This window comes from Staurois parvus, unplaced genomic scaffold (genome assembly GCF_062004578.1).
Source record: "Staurois parvus isolate SC_StPar_1 unplaced genomic scaffold, SC_StPar_1.0 ptg000244l, whole genome shotgun sequence".
NCBI classification, from domain to species: Eukaryota; Metazoa; Chordata; class Amphibia; order Anura; family Ranidae; genus Staurois; species Staurois parvus.
Window position 1 is genome coordinate 9209696 of NW_028318040.1, and position 19965 is coordinate 9229660.

Genomic DNA, 19965 nt, shown 5'->3' on the forward strand with positions numbered 1-19965 from the left:
GAAAAGCGCACCATTGTTGGTGTCATTGGACCTCATTGTTGGTGTTATTGGGAGGAATAGCACACCATCTTTGATGTCATTGGGAGAATTTCCGCCCCTTCATTGGTGTCATAAGGGGGTGTGGCCATTGGAAGTCAAAAAGGTCCCAACATCAGTGGAAAAAAAAATGCCCCATCTTTGGTGTCAGTGGAAAGAACAGTGCCCCATCATTTGTGTCATTGGAAGGAATGGTGCCCCATCATTGGTTTCAGGTGGGGGGGGGGATAATGGCCCATTGGTGTTTTGAGAGAAATTGTTCACTGTCATTAGTGTCAGCGGGGGAAACATATGGCCCATTGTTGGTATCAGTGGATGAAATAGTGCCCCAAGGGCTGGATAAAAGCAAGCAAAGGGACGCATCTGGCCCCAGGGCCGCAGTTTGGAGACCACTGCCTTAGAAGAAAGCCTGCCCTGAAAATGTAGCTCTTAATGCAAATTAAAAAGTATCATGGACAATACTCAGCAGTGTTGTTGGAACCGTGCACTAGTATGGCTACAATCATTATACTGCAGGGAACAAAAACAGAACACTCACTACAATTTTAGTGCACGTCGTAACCTTCAACAATTTCTTTATTGTTTAACACTTTACAAATGACTTAAATACATGTAAATATGTAAACTTGATGCATGCACTAAACACATACAGTACATACACAACCCTCCAGTGAAAACCACTGGTTCAGCAAAATGGAATGTATCTGGTAACCATCAGAACCAGCTCTCTGAGGAATCTTGCTCTGCAAACACTTCCCTGCACATGTTGGAGTTCTCTTGATGAAGAGGAAGCTCAGAACCTGCCACATTCTGTACTTTTCCTTTCCGAGACACATACGACTTGCCGCAGGGCAGTCTTTCGTATTTTGTGACATACCGCCTGCAAATTAGTATCATTGATACAATCACTTACAATCATTCAAAATATGAGACAATGTTTATTTTATGGCTACACATCTACAATTCATGATTGAAGCAGCAATATTGGTTTCAAATAGCAGCATTCCCCTGCTGTTAGAAATGTTATGTCATGTACTGTCAAGCTGAACTTTGGTTAAAGTCCAAAGTTACAGCTGCAGTGGGGCTTATCCCGCACTGCAAGGGTTAAATACTCGTTTTTGTCTGGGGGGGGGACATAAATAGCAATTTTGTTCACCTTATCCCTCACTTCCCCAGCAGCCAGTGCTCTTCTCTTTCCTCTGATGCCCCAGGTAGATGGGCCCTCAGCTTCCTCTCTTGGGCCCTCTCTTCCTCTCTACAATGCCTGTAATTGACAGAGCAGCGACGAGAAGAAGCTGTGGGTGCCATTCATGCTGCTGGGAGAAAACCTGTGTCAGGGTCCATGCACACTGGGCCTAAAAATGCTAGTTCCCTTGGCAGAAAAAGGCTCATATAGGGCATTTTTGTACAGATGTTTAGAGGCATTTAGCATTTTTTTCAGACAGAAAACTCCTCTAAAAACTCTAACCAGAAGGGTTTTTTTATGCCTCTATAAGCTGAGCTTAAAATGTGCCTCTAAACCTCCTAGTGTGTATGGACACATAGGAGAACATGGAGATGCTTCTACAGGCAAAGCACAAAACTTTTGAAAACGCTTTTTTTAAGCCCAATGTCCTCGGACCCTGAGTGGGTAAAGCGCCTTAACCACACTTCTTCAGGAGATATGGGCAGTGCAGTTAAAACAAACCATCCGTAGGTCCCTAACCACAGTGGGGGGATGCGGTGGCTGAGACAAACAATGTCTTCCCTTGGGGCAGGTGTGGGAGCAAAAAAAGCAGCACTGATTGAAGTTGTCCAAGTATATATATATTCATGGAACTGGTGGATGTTTAAGGGAACAATGGAAGCAGACATATGTTTCCAAACCTCAATGACCATACGGTACTAAACCACCCAAGATCCACTTCCAATAGATCTACAACACCCTCCTTTTAATTATACTTGAAGTTCAGCATTAAAGCATCACTGTTGCTAAAACAAATATCTAAAATAAAGTGTTTCCTGCGAAAAAGACAGAAAATACTCACCTGCTGTCCACACCTTTGATTCCTGCTATAGTGATGAGAAACAATGGACTGAAGATTCTTCAGAATCTGACACTTCCCAAATTGCCGATTTCTTGGTCCCCCACTGCACACTGCAGGGATTTAACATTCCTGGAAGTGTTGCATTATGAAGATTCTTCAGTTAGTAGTTCCTCTTCACTAGAGATCAGAAGGATACGCTGCAAGCAGGGAACTTTTTATTTCAGACATTTATTTTAGCAATTTTAAGTTTAAGGCAACTTTATGTTTTTAAAATTAAAATAACAAACATGTCTATACTTATCTGCTCTGTGCAATGCTTTTGAACAGAGCAGCCCCTGATTCTCCTCTTCTCGGGTCCCCCGCTGGCTCTACTGGCCCTCCTCTTCAACGGGTGCCCCCACCGAAAGCTGCTTTCCATGTGGGCACCCATGCAGGCTCGCTCCCAAGCAGCCCTGTCTGCGCCCATTGACACAGAGTGAGCGGCTCGACCCTGCCCCCCGCTCCAGTGTCACAGCATTTGATTGTCCCAGCAGGAACCAATGGCTCCCACTGCTATCAATCTGCTCAGGGAGGAGAGAGACAGCAATGAGAGCAGCTGCTCTTGTGCACATCATTGGATCGGGCTCAGGTAAGAAAAAGGAGGTGGCTGGGGGGCTGCAGTAAGGTGAAAAATCTTAAGGCTTTAGAACCACTTTAACTTTAAAGCAACCTTAGAAGACTGCAAGAATTATGTACAAAAAGTTTAAAGCGGAGCTCCACCCAATAGGGGAAGTTCCGCTTTAAGGACTGCTCCTCCACTCCCCATTAAGGATTGGCACCTTTGGGGAGCGGGGGGGAGCAGGTACCCGAAGTTGACAGGTACCCGCTTCCGGTCTGATCGCCTAGGCGGAAGTTTCCCTCCCTCCCTGTAGCCTTTTAGGACAAGTGACAGGTCCCAGAAGACTACAGGACCATTCACAAAGCACAGCACTACTTGCACATGTGCAGTGGGTACCCGGCTGTGAAACCGAAAGCTATCACAGCTGGGTGCCCACACTGAAGATGCCAGCCTCCTGGAATACAGGACGGCCGGTGAAACAAGCTGCGGGGGACACACCGGGGGACCGAGGGACAGGTAAGTGGCTGTTTTTTAAAAGTCAGCTGCTACAGTTTTTGTAGCTGCTGACTTTTATTTTTTGATAGGTTGAGTGGAACTCCGCTTTAAGGCTCCATGCACACTGGCTTAAAAAATGCTGCTTATAGAGGAGTTTAGTGTTTTGCCTGTAGAAGCAACTAATATCACCCAATGTGCCCATGCACATTTTTTTAAGCTCAGCATTTAGAGACAGAAAAAAACCTTCTGTTTTGCATTTTTCAGAGCATTTTTCTGGCAGAAAAAAACACTAAACGATCCTAAACACTGCTAAATGCTCCTAAACGCTAGTACAAAAAATGTTCAAAAATTAGTGCTTCTTTCTGCCAAGAGCACTGGCATTTTTTAAGCCAGTGTAAATGGAGCCTATCGGAGGCTGCTGACTCTCACAGCTAATTGTGGCCATTCGCTTGTACTCTCTCATGGAGTGATCACATGCAAGTGATCAACCTGGGGCTGCCTCTCGCAGCTAATCATGGGAACCCCTACTGAGGTTCTTTCATCTAATCACAGTGTGGGTGCATTCACAAATGTGATTGCACCCTATATAACATTCATGGATGTAAGGTAAATATATAAAGGTTTTAGGAAGTATAGAAATTACCAGGGGCGGACCGACAACTCATGGGGCCCCCGGGCAATAGGGGATCATGGGGACCCTGTGTCCTTGCCCAAACTCAAAAAAGCCTATGAAAAAGGTACCAGGGGCATCTCATGGGGCCCCCTACTGACCCCGGACCTTCGGGCAGTGCCCGAGTTTCCAAATGGTCAGTCCGCCCCTGGAGATTACCTATCTATCTATCTATCTATCTATCTATCTATTTACCTATAGAAATTAAAATATTACCTGAATGGGTATGTTCCTTTATCCATTTGCATACACACCAAAAACGGATATGATGAAAACTGCACTGTTGAAAGAAAGTTAAAGGAAGACTCAGTTTCCATGCGGGTTTCCATGCCAGCATTTGCAAACCCTGAATCAACAGTTATGTTGCCTGTGATGACCATAGCTCCACTGTAGAAACATAAGAAACATAAACATGGTTAATTAGTGTTGAAGGAAATCTGAAAATATGGCAACATGGTATGCGAAAACAACAACCTTGTCTTCATAAACACACAAAACATATTTATTTTCCTAAATGGCTAGCACATCCAAAACTGGTGATGGAGAACTTTACATGTCCTACAAAATTTCGAAGGTAACATCAGAGCTGAAGTGAAGGTACTTTGTGGAGTGTTCATATACCTACCTGTGTAGGCATTCAGATTCAATCCTGTGTCAAGGTTGTACAAAGGAATGTGACTTTTAGCTAAGATTAAGCCCACTACTTGTAGAATTTAAGATAATTACCCTGTCATTCATATCTCAAATGCCAGAACTAACCTCACTATTTGTCCTGGGGATCACTGCAATCGGTAGGCAGAAAGAGAGAGGGTATCAAAAGTTTGTAACCAGAACATGAGAGAAATGGGTATACCTGTTTGGTGATACCAATGAAAGGCAGGGTTTCCCCAAATTTGAAAAGATTGCCATGAGGAAATGCAGGGAAATACCCCTTAAGAAGACACAACAGTTATAACCTTCTCTAGTTTATCCAAAAAGGCTAAGAAGTCAGAGGTGCTTGATTAACCACTTGCCCTCCAGAAGATTTATCCCCCTTCCTGACCAGGCCATTTTGTTGCGAAACGGCACTGCGTTACTTTAACTGAAAATTGCACAGTCATGCAATGCTGTACATAAATGAAATTTATATAATTTTTTCCCCACAAATAGAGATATCCTTTGGTGGTATTTGATCACCTCTGTGGTTTTTATTTTTTTCTCTATAAACAAAAAAAGACCGACAAATTTGAAAAAAACCCAATATTTTTGACTATTGGCTATATAACATATCCATTAAAAAAGATTAAATATAACATTTTATCACAAATTTAGGCCAAAATGTATTCTGCTACTACAAATAGCAGTATACAGTATATATTGAAATTTTTATTTATTTATTTATTTATTTATTTATTTATTTATACTAGTAATGGTGGCGATCAGCAACATAGCGGGAGTGCGGGACTGCAGCAGGCATTCTGACACTGGGTGGGAATAAAAAAATAAAAAAAACAATTTCTTCATAAATTTAGGCCAGAATGTATTCTGCTACATGTCTTTGCTAAGAAAATCCCTATAAGTGTATATTAATTGGTTTACGTGAAAGTTATTGCATCTAAAAAAGCGGTATATATACTGGAATTTTTATTTTAAAATTTTTTATACTAGTAATAGCGGTGATCAGCTACTTATAGCGGGACTGCGACGAGCATTCTGACACTGAGGGGAACTGAATAACTGCCACTGACATCTCCAGTGACACTAATACAGTGATCAGTGCTAATAAAAAGCACTGTCATTGTACTAATGACACTGGGAAGGAAGAAGTTAACATTTGGGGTGATCAAAGGGTTAATTGTGTGTTTTTATTGTGTACTGTGTGCTGTTTTACTTAGCAGACCTGCTGCTTTCTATCTATCAGCTGTGCAGAGAGATAGAAAGCAGCATGTTCATGCTGACAGGAGAGAGATCTTTACACACAGATCTCCCCTCTCTCAGCTTCGCTGATGATCACCGAGTCCCGTCCGGGAATCGCTGGTCAGGACCCGTGATTAACATCCTCAGGAGGCAATAGCAGTGTGGATAGGGTGAATGCGCGTCCGTGTGCCCACCCCTACCTGGAAATGTAGAATCACATACACTATATTGCCAAAAGTATTGGGACACCTGCCTTCACACGGACATGAACTTTAATGGCATCCCAGTCTTAGTCCGTAAGGTTCAGTATTGAGTTGGCCCACCCTTTGCAGCTATAACAGCTTCAACCCTTCTGGGAAGGCTGTCCACAAGGTTTAGGAGTGTGTCTATGGGAACGTTTGACCATTCTTCCAGAAGCACATTTGTGAGGTCAGGCATTAATGTTGGACAAGAAGGCCAGGCTCGCAGCCTCCACTATAAATTATCCCAAAGGTGTTCTATCTGTTAGGCCAGGACTCTGTGCAAGCCAGTCAAGTTCCTTCACCTGTGTGACAGACACGGCTTTCTCCATAGACAGGGCTGTCTTTAATATTGATTGGACCCTGGACAAACATTTTCTTGGGCCCTCCCCATGCAATTTCCCTCTCCAACTGCTCTGATACATACAATAAATAACAGCTAAACTCAAAATCAGTTTACTGCAGCAGATCAGGCAGCAATTGCAATTGATTGCCAGAGGTTACAGCATATCTTTACCGCTCACTGACTGGTTGCCAGAGGTTACAGCACACATTTTGGATCACTGATTAGTTGCTTGAGGTTACAGCACATGATTTCTGCTTGCTGATTGGTTGCTAGAGGTTACTGCACATCATTAGTGCTCATTGATTAGTTGCTTAAGGTTTCTGCATATCCTTACCACTCACTGGTTGGTTACTAGAGGTTATTGCACATCTGTATTGGTCATTGGTTGGTTGCTAGAGGTTACTGCTCATTATTACCGCTCACTGGTTGCTAGAGGTTACTGCATATCCTTACCACTCACTGATTGGTTGCTAGTGTTTAGAGCACTTAATTACTTCTCACTGATTGGTTGCTGAAGGTTACAGCACATTATCTCCTCACTGTCTGCCCATCATGGACTGAGAAGGTTAGGGGGTCCACCAGTAGTCAGAACACTCCTAGGACTCCTGGGATCAATGGCAGTGCTGTGGGCGAGGGTGTGATCAGTGGCAGTGCTGGGGGAAGGGCTGATGGGATAAGTGGCAGAGGTGGGGAGATGGGACCAGTGGCAGTGGTGGGGAGGATGGGATAAATGGCAGTACTGGGGGGATGGGACGAGTGACAATGATGATGGGGGGATGGGATCAGTGGTAGTGCTTGGGGGGATGGGATCAATGGCAGTGCTTGGGGTGTGTGACCATCAGTGTAAGGGCAATTCTGTACTTACCACCAATGTAAAGGGAAATTTTCACTGGCTACCAATGTATTGGGGAATTTCCACTGACCACCAATGTAATGGGGAATTTTACACCAACGACCAATACATTTCTACACTAGCCACCAATGTAAGGGGGGATTTACACTGACCACTAGCAGAGGTGTTGGTGGCTGGAACCTCTGGGGTCATAATATACATATGAATGCTGCCACTATTTACATATGAATGCCAGCATTTTTTATATGTGAATGTTGACATGGTCTGCACATATGAGTCATTTGTACAGACAGAGCTGGGCAACAGTAAGATACTGAGATATTGGACACAGCCTAAGACAAAGACTTCCAGGGACAAGGGAATGTAAACCAGTACAGTTGGCAATCATGGGGCAGCTGCTTTGGGCCCCACAACAATTACTGGGCCCAGGGTAGCTGCCCCTTTTGCCCCTCCTTAAAGACAGCCCTGTCCATAGATACAGTGTAGTGAAAAGGTGTATCTACCCTAGGACAGAAAGTGTGTTATTTGCACAATTGCTAGGTGAAACTAAAGGAAAAAAGTCTGAAAAAGAAAACGAATCCAAGCACAACACATCTAGAGACTGATAAACTACAATAAGGGAAATAATTGTTTTTGAGTTTATATTTGCTTTAATGTTACGAGTCACCCATAGTTACATACTGTAACTCATAAGGCTGAAAAAAGAGTCCATCTAGTTCAACCTATAAATGTTCTCTAATATAACAAAAATATGACAAAAAAGAATTGAGTTACTGTATATGTAACTGCACAGCTATTTATGAGTATCATTTAATACAATTTTGTAAGCTGGGTCAAAAAATTAGGCACATGGACCTTTGCTTAGTGAGGCTAAAATCCAATGTATAAAGAACTCTCCTCCATTACAGCAGGGCAGCATCATCTCTCATTGTCCCGATTACTCTGAATGGATAAAATGTCTTACTGGTTGGTATCTTTTAGTACACAACTGCACTTTTCTCTGACTTGTTAAAAAAGACCAATAGCTTCTTTTTTGCCCCTGTGTACAATTATGTATATTAGAAAACAAAAACTTCACATGCTTTGGAATTCAGGCAGATATCTGTTTTTAATGAGCGTGATAACAGGGTATCTTACCGGTTATTAACACTGGTTTTGGATTCCCGATACCACAGGCTGAAATCCATTCCTCCTGAGATATCAATGGCCAGTCCACCCTGGAACTCAACACTGGCCTGTAGCCCAGACTGCAGCTGAATAGTCTAAGAAAGTAATAGTACAGTGTTATTATTATTGGGAAAGATGGGGGAGGGAATCCGAAATTTGTCACTATAATATTGCAAAATACTACTCATATTTCACAAAATAATCAATGTGCTGATCATCTGTATTTATTTCTACTGCACAAACACATTGCAAGATACAATCTTCTTCATACCTGACATGTATTACTGACCTCCTCCACTCTTCCTACCACTCCATTCCCCACAGCTATCTCCTCCTGTACCACTATCCCCTCCCTCCTAGATTGTAAGCTCGAAAGAGCAGAGCCCTCGATTCCCTCATGTATTACACTGTATTGTTTTCGTACTGTCACATGTTCTGTCTCCCTTTGTAATGTACAGCGCTGAGCGAACTGCTGGCGCTTTATAAATACTGTAATAATAATAAGGTATGTGGATCTATTCATTCTGCATGGGCAACTTGAACAGCCTTATTTCATCTAAGCAACCCTTTTAATGTCATTATACCACAGCATTTAATGTCAGATCATGAGATCTGATAAATGCAGACAAAAGAAGATAAAAGTTGTGTGTCACTATAATATATGTAGCGTCCTCTCGTTTAGGCAGGATTTTTGTGTTTACTTAGAGGCTTGCTGGAAGCCTGGGTATGAGTCAGCCTAGGAGTGAGTCAGCAAGGTCACTTCAGGTTAGGCTGGGAGGCTCTACAGGTCAGGGCTTCTGGAACCCTTCTACTCTTCTAGAAACTGCTGGTACTTTTTAGAAGATGGGCGGAGGAGGGGAAGAGGCCTGGATTTGCATGTCTGAGGGAACCTGGCCAATTCCCAAGTAGGAGGTCTGGCATGGTGGCTAGGACAACCCTTAAATATGGGAGAACCTGATCAGCAGAAGGAGTTGGAGTCAGGTGGAAAATGGAATGAGAAAGGTGCTGTTGGTGTGGAGCCTGGGAGGGGCCCCCAGAAGAACTCAGCAGCCCTCAAGAGAATAGTGCTACATATATAATTTAAAACTTTACTTTAGCCTTTTATTATTTTAAAATATAAATACATTCACATTTTTTTCATTGAAACCTTCATTCCCCTGACTGAAATCATCCAATATATAACAAAAGGTCTCTCATTGTCACTTTATATAGCATGTGCAGACATTAGGTTCAATTCACAAAGCTAATAACCAGGATAAGGATTCTTATTGCACATAGTAATGTAAGTTATTTTCACTTGAGTCCAATAAAATTTTTAAAATTACATTAACATGGCTAAAAACAGAGTGCCTTAGGCTGGTGTAACAACTCTCTGACTTAAGTCTGTTTTCTCTCATAGTTCCTCATGGACCTTGCAGCCGCACAACTTCTTAAATCAAGGAAGCTATTACTGTTGTTCACATCACACCTTAATTTTAATCCAGCTTTGTCTGAATTACATACTTTGTGTACCATATGCAGTACTTCCATAGCCAATGTCTCAATTGCAGCCAAGCAGACCATGACATATAATGTTAATGCTTTGCTTTTGTGTATTGAGCCCGCATAACACTCAACCTCCATTGAGCGGTGTTTGTTGTAATAAAAAAATGAAAAAGAATTTAGAATTCTGCATCTAGATAGCATTTTTAATCAGAGAAGGCTCATTGCAGCTCTGATTTACATTCTTATCTATAGGGTACAGAAATATTTTTCATGCTCCTAATGAAACGCACTACTGAACCTTGCACTCTGTACCTAACGCATTCCTGAATCCTGTGCTCGGTATGAAACGCACTACTGAACCTTGCGCTCTGTATCTAACGCATTCCTGAATCCTGTGCTCGGTATGAAACGCACTACTAAACCTTGCACTCTGTACCTAACGCATTCCTGAATCCTGTGCTCAGTATGAAACGCACTACTGAACCTTGCGCTCTGTACCTAACGCATTCCTGAATCCTGTGCTCGGTATGAAACGCACTACTAAACCTTGCACTCTGTACCTAACGCATTCCTGAATCCTGTGCCGGTATGAAACGCACTACTGAACCTTGCACTCTGTACCTAATGCATTCCTGAATCCTGTGCTCGGTATGAAAAGCACTACTGAACCTTGCACTCTGTACCTAACGCATTCCTGAATCCTGCACTCTGTATGAAATGCATACCTGAAACTTGCACTCTGTACCTAATGCATTCCTGAATCCTGCACTCTGTATGAAATGCATACCTGAAACTTTCACTCTGTACCTAACACATTCCTGAATCCTGTATTCTGTATGAAATGCATACCTGAAACTTGCACTCTGTACCTAATGCATTCCTGAATCCTGCACTCTGTATGAAATGCATACCTGAAACTTTCACTCTGTACCTAACACATTCCTGAATCCTGTATTCTGTATGAAATGCATACCTGAAACTTGCACTCTGTACCTAATGCATTCCTGAATCCTGCACTCTGTATGAAACACACACCTGAACCTTGTACTCCTTACCTAATGCATTCCTGAATCCTGTGCTCTCTATGAGACACACACCTGAACCTTGCACTCTGTACCTAATGCATTCCTGAATCCTGTGCTCTGTATGAAATGCACTCCTGAATCCTGACTCTGTGTATAATGCATTCTTGAATCCTTCCACACTTCCGCACTCTTCCACAGTTTGAGCTAAACCATTTGTAATGGAAGCTTTTTATTCTTTTTATTAAATGATTGTGTTGGGGTTTGTGTCCATGAGACTCTTGCTTGTGGCACAGCAATCAAAGCATATTTTATAGGTACAAGGAAGCCTGGGTTTTGTTTAACCATGCCCCTTAGGCTTCTCCCACTGTTAAAATGTAATGTCCAGCCAGCTTAGAAAGGGCAGTAAGGGAGCTTTTGGTTAAGCCAGCAGTCTCACTTTAAAAAAGATGGGATGGGGGGACAGCCATTGTAGTGAATTGGAAACTGTCGTAGGGAAAGCATAGGTAAAGCTGACAAACAGCGTCAGATAGAAAACTCTACTTTAATTCTGATTGCTAGTTCTTAAGTTCTTACAAATCAACTCATTTGCTTTCTTTTTGTTTTTAAAATTGGGGCTTTTTTGTATTTTACTCAATTCATTGTATTTTTATATTGACGCTTATTTGAGATCATTTTATTTTGTGGTTGATTTTAAAAAATGGGCTTTTTGTTTCAGGAGGTGGTATTTTGGGGTCCATTTATTTAGAGGGTATTTTTTGTATGCTAATAGGAGCTGCCTTCTGTCAGCAGCTTGCCACTAGCCTTGAAAGAAAAAAAAAAAGAGAGGTGCAATAATAGTGCGCAGTTAAGCCACCTAATATTTTATCACTCACTTTATGCCACCCCTTATCCCCATAAAATAAATAAAAGGCACACTGCTGGCCAGTTTTACACTGATGTGTCTTAATTCTTGTAGTAGAACCATCCTGTGCTCTTTTCTCTAGTAAATTTGGGCCTAGCATTGCCTCCTAAAGTTGTCCTGCTGATGGCCAGTTTTACACTTCTATATTATCTGAGGTATCTTAATTCTTGTAGTTAAACACCTGCACATACCCCTTGTCTGTAGTACATTCTGGCCCTTGATGATTGATTCAAAATTTCCCACTACTTGCCAATTGTACACTACTGTATCCTGTGCAGTATCTTAATTCTTGTGGTGAAACTACAGCCTGTGCTCTTTGTCTCTAGTAAATTTAGGCCTAGTCTTCCTATTTATATTTGTCCTGCTGATGGACAATTTTATACTACTGTGTCATCTGTGGTCTCTTCATGTAGTAAAACACCTTCATGAACTCTTTTTCTCTAGTACATTTTAGCAATTTTTCTCTCAATGAATATGTCCTTTTGTTTAGTTTTACACTGTTGCATCATCTGTGGTTATTTAATTCTTTAAAGAGAGCTTGATAGAAATTGGCTAGCTGACAGTTTTGCATCAATGAGAACAGGGTCAGCCACAGCGCATTACTGACCACTGTGCCAAGCTAAGCGGGTCTAGTTCTATTTAATGGAAAAATCTGTTGGTTAAAAACCCTCCTGAAATAAATTAGATTGGGATGCAACTGCAAGCTTCGATGGCTGGAGTCCAAGAGAGATGCCCTCGCCATTACTGCTCTTGTGATGATTTCATCTTTTTAATTGCATTGAGTTTTCCGCATGACTTTGATTAATGGTTTTACACAAGTTAGTACATGGTCCTTTGCAGGGGCAAACTGACAACTCATGGGGCCCCCGGGCAATAGGGGATCATGGGGCCCCTGTGTCCTTGCCCAAACTCAAAAAAGCCTATGAAAAAGCTACCAGGGGCATCTCATGGGGCCCCCTACTGACCCCAGGCAGTGACCGAGTTTCCAAATGGTCAGTCCGCCCCTGGTCCTTTGTGAACACCTGATGAGATTCGGGATGAATGTATACACTTCATTTAGTCAATAAATCTCCCTGAAGAAGCCATAGCGAAAGGTGAGCCGAAATATGTCGGAGTACCTACTCGTAAGCTAAAATTAATCACAAGGACTACAACTATGTTGCAAGATTTTAATATTGTGATTTTAATTTTATGTAATCAATAAATTGTTATCTTTTTAACTTAATTTGCTATTTTTTTTGGTACCTAAAAAGTTCCATGGTAACATTTTGTTTCTTTATATATACCATGTACAGCTTTAAGGCATCCCCAAACATGTTATTTCAAGGATATGTTCAATGTGGCCCTTGAAGCCACATAAAAAGAACCTGTCTCTGCTCTATTTTTTTTTTCACACTGGTACATGTTCTCCTTGACAGTGTCCAGCTTTTTTTTCACAGGTGTTTGCCTATTAGTTCTACAAATGGTCAGATTTAATAACAGGATTTGCCTCCTATAGACTTGAGTGGATTTGTCAAACTTTGAACAAGATTAACAAAACCCTTAGTGAATTAAACCCAGGCAGATTCGCCAATTGCTAGTTATGAATTATTCATCTACATGCTATACTCAATGCCCTCAAGGAGCCACCTGGTACTGATATGTTAGATTAGACAGACTCCTACCAGGTTAAAGTTTGAGGACACACAGTAAAGCAAAATCTGCCTATATCTCAGACCTATAGTAAAGTTTTGCCATAACTGCCCTCACCTTATAGACCTGCAAGAAGTTGGTGTTTGCTATGGAGCCAGTGAGAAGTTTGCTCCACACCTAGTGAAATATTCTCAGACCTTGAGGGCTGTGTTTAAGAAATATTGCCCTACAGTATGCCATTACCAAGGCTAAATGCTGGCTATGCATGCCTCCAATTGGCTGATTCTTGCTAAATCAGCTAAAATGTGAGCCTTGAGTGGCCATCAGTGACTGAATAATTGAAGAACCTGAATGAAAAATTGTCACCCAGTTATGGCAAAGAGATGCAGTCACTGTGTAGATATTCTGACAGCCACAGGTTTAAGCCTCGTTATACTTTTTTATTTTTCACACTGCCTTGTTATGTATGCTGTGCTGTAAATTTCCTTTTCTGCTATGTTTCACTCTGTGTGGCATACTATACATTTTACACTTTCTCATTCTGAACTTCATTATATGCCATGGCATTTGGAAGCTTGTACAATAGTGTTTCTTTCTTCTGTTGAGTGCCCTTTAAAAATGTTTGCTACGGGGCCCTGCGATTTCTGGCTATGAATCTGCATCTTTGTTCTACCTTTTATTTTTTTCTCTAGCCAGTCCAGAGATATTCACAAGCAGCACAGGGAACACACTGCAGGCACTGTCCCTGCACACATCTAGGTCTATGTGAAATCTGATTGGCACCCTTGGAACTGTGCATTGTAATGAGAAAAGTGGTGGGATCCTAGCAGCAGAAGACAATCTTGTTCAGACATTATGGGTGGAAAAGGGAATGGTGGGGGGAGTAGTCCAGTTTGGCATCTTCACCCTGGGCACTGGATTACCTTGATGTAGCACTAGATGCAGCACTAAAAAACTCTTTAAAGGGATATAAAACTAGCACGGTCAGTTTGGGCAGCTTAATAAAGTATCCAAGGTGATAATAATAATAATAATAAAAAAAAAAAAAAAAAAAAAGATTTCTATCCAAAATATATTGGACAGACTGCAGGTCAAGGTTGCTAGAGTGGTGATATGCAATACTGTGAGGTGTTGTGTGAGCTGATGTGAGCTGTAGAGTGAAAACACGTATGCTTGCAAAACCTAGGCATGTGTGAAGGGGGATAGCATTATGGAATGCAGTATGAGATGACATTTAGTAAGCGCTGGAAATGTATACTTAATCACCAGTGTGTAGTGTAGCAGGTATAGAAATAACACAGATGTACTACAAGTTCTTTCACACTTAGGACTTAGGAATATACAAAAAAATGAAGTCAAACAAAGTTGTGTGCATTATTACCTCAGAATGGTCTGTTAGCAGCACTAGTCCTTTCACTACACTTATCGGGTCACCGGTTGCTGAAAACATTTTTGACATTAAATCACTATAACCCTGGAAAAAGGTTACAGGATGAAGCTGGACATCAAACAAGATGGCCGACATTCCAGCAAAGGACTCCAAGTCTTCCTCTCCTTCATCAGCAGTTGCAGCTATTAGGGATTCAAGTCCTTGTGCTTCAATAACAACCTATAATAAACACAGTATTGGGTTGAAAAATATTGCAATAGTATTTGAATTAGAACTGACTAAAACTGCTGAATGCCCTATTCTGCATGATTGTTACAGGGAACATGTAAAGTTATTTGGCTTGTTACTAGTCCATACATGAAGAAAGTGCATGTGGTTTCAGCAGCTAATTGGATAATATCCTAAAGGTAGAAAATTCCTATATCCTGCCACTGTCAAAAACTTTCATAATATTAATTAAATGATGAACCCTTACAATTATCCTAAGAATCCTATATCCTTTTAATAAAGGGCTAGTACAACCACAAATTATATTTCACATTTGTAAGTGGATGCTAGAGAGTTAAACCACATGATAATACTGTAGTTTATATCTCTCTTGAACTCTATATGTACGATCTCTGCACTTGGTTTGGTCTGCATGCCTGCTGTGGTCATTGTGAGGATGCCCAGGTCTCCTTGTTGGAAGTTTTATCATTATTATAAGAGAATGCCAAAGGATGGTCTGGAATCCACAACAGAGGGCATCAATGCAAAAAACAAAACAAAACAAAAACCAATAAGTGTATAGGAGGAGAGTCACGAATTAGTGTAAGGAGATCTTGCTGATGGAGTACCCAAGACATATAACAAATCAGGCATTGACCAATATGATTCATCTACAACTAATATATCACTTTTATGAGGACCAACCATCTAACTGTACACCATCCTAACATATTAAGAAACATACCTAATATACTTTGTTCAAGACTGTATAATTCCAAAACTTTCTTTTTTATTCTTTTTGTTTGTCCCCAGGGGCTTCTGCAGTCTGAAGGCGTTGTAAATGATTATTCAGTACGTCTTGTTTCATGATATAGGTAGTATGCAAGATTTGAGAAGGTAAGTAAGGCTGATTCATAAAAACTTGAGATAAGAAAATTAACACAAAAGTAGATATGTTCATCTTACCCACCAAACAGGATTCTTGTACTATTTTCCCTTTTGAAATTGGTTAAACCCAATTGGCTGCTACTGACAACAGCTCTACTTTTGGTCTTATTTCATTTTCTCTGGTTTTAATAAATCAGCCCCGATGCATATTTATGTTCAACGAACCAGATACAGTATTTTAATTTCCTTTCTAACAGCTTTTTTACTTTTTTTGTTTGAGTTGCTTTTGTAGTGTTAAGAAAATGTTTATACATATTAAAGCATGTAAAATATGTACAGTCAGGTCCATAAATATTGGGACATGGACACAATTCTAACATTTTTGGCTCTATACACCACCACAATGGATTTGAAATGAAACTAACAAGATGTGCTTTAACTGCAGACTGTCAGCTTTAATTTGATGGTATTTACATCTAAATCAGGTGAACAATGTAGGAATTACAACAGTTTGCATATGTGCCTCCCACTTGTTAAGGGACCAAAAGTAATGGGACAGAATAAAAATCATAAATCAAACTTTCACTTTTTAATACTTGGTTGCAAATCCTTTGCAGTCAATTACAGCCTGAAGTCTGGAACGCATAAACATCACCAGACGCTGGGTTTCATCCCTGGTGATGCTCTGCCAGGCCTCTACTACAACTGTCTTCAGTTCCTGCTTGTTCTTGGGGCATTTTCCCTTCAGTTTTGTCTTCAGCAAATGAAATGCATGCTCAATCGGATTCAGGTCAGGTGATTGACTTGGCCATTACATAACATTCCACTTCTTTCCCTTAAAAAAACTCTTTGGTTGCTTTTGCAGTATGCTTTGGGTCATTGTCCATCTGCACTGTGAAGCGGCGTCCAATGAGTTGTGAAGCATTTGGCTGAATATGAGCAGATAATATTGCCCGAAACACTTCAGAATTCATCCTGCTGCTTTTGTCAGCAGTCACATCATCAATAAATACAAGAGAACCAGTTCCATTGGCAGCCATACATGCCCACGCCATGACAATACCACCACCATGCTTCACTGATGAGGTGGTATGCTTAGGATCATGAGCAGTTCCTTTCCTTCTCCATACTCTTCTCTTCCCATCACTCTGGTACAAGTTGATCTTGGTCTCATCTGTCCATAGGATGTTGTTCCAGAACTGTGAAGGCTTTTTTAGATGTCGTTTGGCAAACTCTAATCTGACCTTCCTGTTTTTGAGGCTCACCAATGGTTTACATCTTGTGGTGAACCATCTGTATTCACTCTGGTGAAGTCTTCTCTTGATTGTTGACTTTGACACACATACACCTACCTCCTGGAGAGTGTTCTTGATCTGGCCAACTGTTGTGAAGGGTGTTTTCTTCACCAGGGAAAGAATTCTTCGGTCATCCACCACAGGTGTTTTCCATGGTCTTCCGAGTCTTTTGGTGTTGCTGAGCTCACCGGTGCGTTCCTTCTTTTTAAGAATGTTGCAAACAGTTGTTTTGGCCACGCCTAATGTTTTTGCTATCTCTCTGATGGGTTTGTTTTGTTTTTTCAGCCTAATGATGGCTTGCTTCACTGATAGTGACAGCTCTTTGGATCTCATCTTGAGAGTCGACAGCAACAGATTCCAAATGCAAATAGCACACTTGAAATGAACTCTGGACCTTTTATCTGCTCATTGTAATTGGGATAATGAGGGATAACACACACCTGGCCATGGAACAGCTGAGAAGCCAATTGTCCCATTACTTTTGGTCCCTTAACAAGTGGGAGGCACATATGCAAACTGTTGTAATTTCTACACCGTTCACCTGATTTGTATGTAAATACCCTCAAATTAAAGCTGACAGTCTGCAGTTAAAGCACATCTTGTTCGTTTCATTTCAAATCCATTGTGGTGGTGTATAGAGCCAAAAATGTTAGAATTGTGTTGATGTCCCAGTATTTATGGACCTGACTGTAAATGTGAGTAAATAAAAAGGCAAATGTATTGATTCATTCATGGACCAAAATTCTGTTTATCCTAGCATTGTTTTTGTACCGTTATGTAGACTTGAGAACTACCTGCATTGACCAAGATTTTCAATAAGGTTTCCTTAAAAGATTCATTGTGTGCAGAATAATAATATTAACATTTTTAAAATATTAATACATTTAAAAATAATAAGCAATAAAGCAAGGAAAACCATCTGTTATATTTCACAGGTGTATTTCCCTGTGCTATGATCCTGTTACACATGCAGTTCTCAAGGTCCTGGACTGCATTTCAGCTGTTGAGGTGCTAATTTAGCATGAAATATAACATGTCAGGCAACACATCTTGGAGGAAGTTCTCAGTCTTCAGGACAAGGCCTAAAGGACACCACACAGAATAAGCAAGAATATCCTACCAGGCTATTTGTAGCTGATAATTAAATTGTTTATGCTCCTAATTACCTGAATGGCATGCAGTTCTGTATTTTTGGAATAGACAAAGGTATCCATGTTGCTTCTTCTTAGGATGCCTGAACCAGAGTAAAGAATGTCAAGACTATATGTTGCTGATGAGTAAGGGCCACCTGAATGAATGAGAATATTAATTTAGAAGCTATCAAAATTAAAAGTTAATAATCAAAATTAACATATGCCATATATGCTATATATATATATATATATATATATATATGTATATATATACACTAAATTGCCAAAAGTATCATTGGATTCAGGTGTTTCAATCACCTCCATGGCTACAGGTGTATACAATCAAGCACCTAGACATGCAGACTGCTTCTACAACATTTGTGAAAGAATGGGTCGCTCTCAGGAGCTCAGTGATATCAAGCGTGCTACTGTGATAGGTTGCCACCTGTGCAATAAGTCCATCTGTGAAATTTCCTTTATCAACCCTTTGATAAAGTCTGGTGACGAAACACTTGTCAGGGCTGAGCCGCACGACATAATACTTTCTATCCAATAAATGGTTTTTAATGGATTCACGCCATGAGTTTCCTTTCACATGTTTCCATGATTACGGAGTGTAATAGTTTGGAGGATGTCCCGCCATCATATCAGTCTCTAATTGATGAAGGGCTTGTCGATTGATGATCTGTACTACGCTGACACTCACCACAAGTGCTATTGCCTGTCAGGTTTCGATGGGCCACAATATCTGGTGAGTGCCACTGAATTGGGGGAGGTTTTCCTCTGGATAACGTGTTGATATCTGAGTGCATTTTATTCAACCAATTATTATTATTATACAGTATTTATTATACAGTATTTATATAGCGCTAAAAGGTTTGCTCAGCGCTGTATCATTATGTATAATTATCATTATGCTGTTCACATGGTGATCTTGATGGATCAATAAGGACTTTGTACTTCATCACAATTTTCATTTTTTAGTTGGTGGACTTATGTCATATGATTTAAATATTTGTGTATACTAAATGAAGTGCTATATTTTGTGTCATATTTTCACTTTGCTATTGTTTTTTTTATATATATATTTTTTTTGCGTTGCTTTTATTTGTCATTGTTTTATGAGGTGATTATTGGATTATTCACTATTAGGGCAGCTGCATGCTTATACATTTTATGTACTCTTTTATTTATCTAGGTGAGTGATTTATTGTGCACATTTTCAGGCACATTTGCGCAGTGAATATACGGTTTATATATTGATTTTGAAAGATTAGAGAGATGTACTGATTTTTTTTTGCCAATGCATGCAGTTTTAAAAAAAAAAGGTAATAAAGTTAAATATGATACATACGTGTTATATATCCAGAATAGGCAGAGGAGGATCCAGGTTTTGAGAAGCGGTCATAGTTATGAACCTTCATATCCTTCAAAACTTCACGAGCAAGCTTACTAAAAGCAAACAATAAGTCCGTTCAGAATGTACAAGCAATTCCATTGCTATATGCGGTGACAAACATTTTATTGCATTGTAAATCACTTGTCACCACAGGGACACACAGGAAACAATTGTTTCCTGTGAGTCCCATTCACATTGTAATGCAGCCTAGTGCTAGGTTGCAGCGTGCTGCGGTAAAGTGAGGACATGCTCCATTTTATCACAGCGCACCATGCCGAATCGC

The 19965-nt window shown here is 40.6% G+C and overlaps 1 protein-coding gene across 1 annotated transcript in view; it reads right to left on the reverse strand.

Moving 5' to 3' along the window:
• Positions 1 to 579: 579 nt before the first annotated feature.
• MTTP (microsomal triglyceride transfer protein) overlaps positions 580 to 19965 on the reverse strand; it is a 107913-nt gene continuing 88527 nt past the window's right edge. Inside the window, exons 13-18 of the mRNA XM_089680558.1 lie at positions 19638 to 19735; positions 18317 to 18438; positions 14752 to 14979; positions 8298 to 8422; positions 4043 to 4213; positions 580 to 916 (exon numbers count right to left, since the gene is read on the reverse strand). Coding sequence (XP_089536684.1) covers positions 751 to 916; positions 4043 to 4213; positions 8298 to 8422; positions 14752 to 14979; positions 18317 to 18438; positions 19638 to 19735 — 910 coding nt within the window. The 3' untranslated portion in view covers positions 580 to 750. The remainder of the gene's footprint in view (positions 917 to 4042; positions 4214 to 8297; positions 8423 to 14751; positions 14980 to 18316; positions 18439 to 19637; positions 19736 to 19965) is intronic.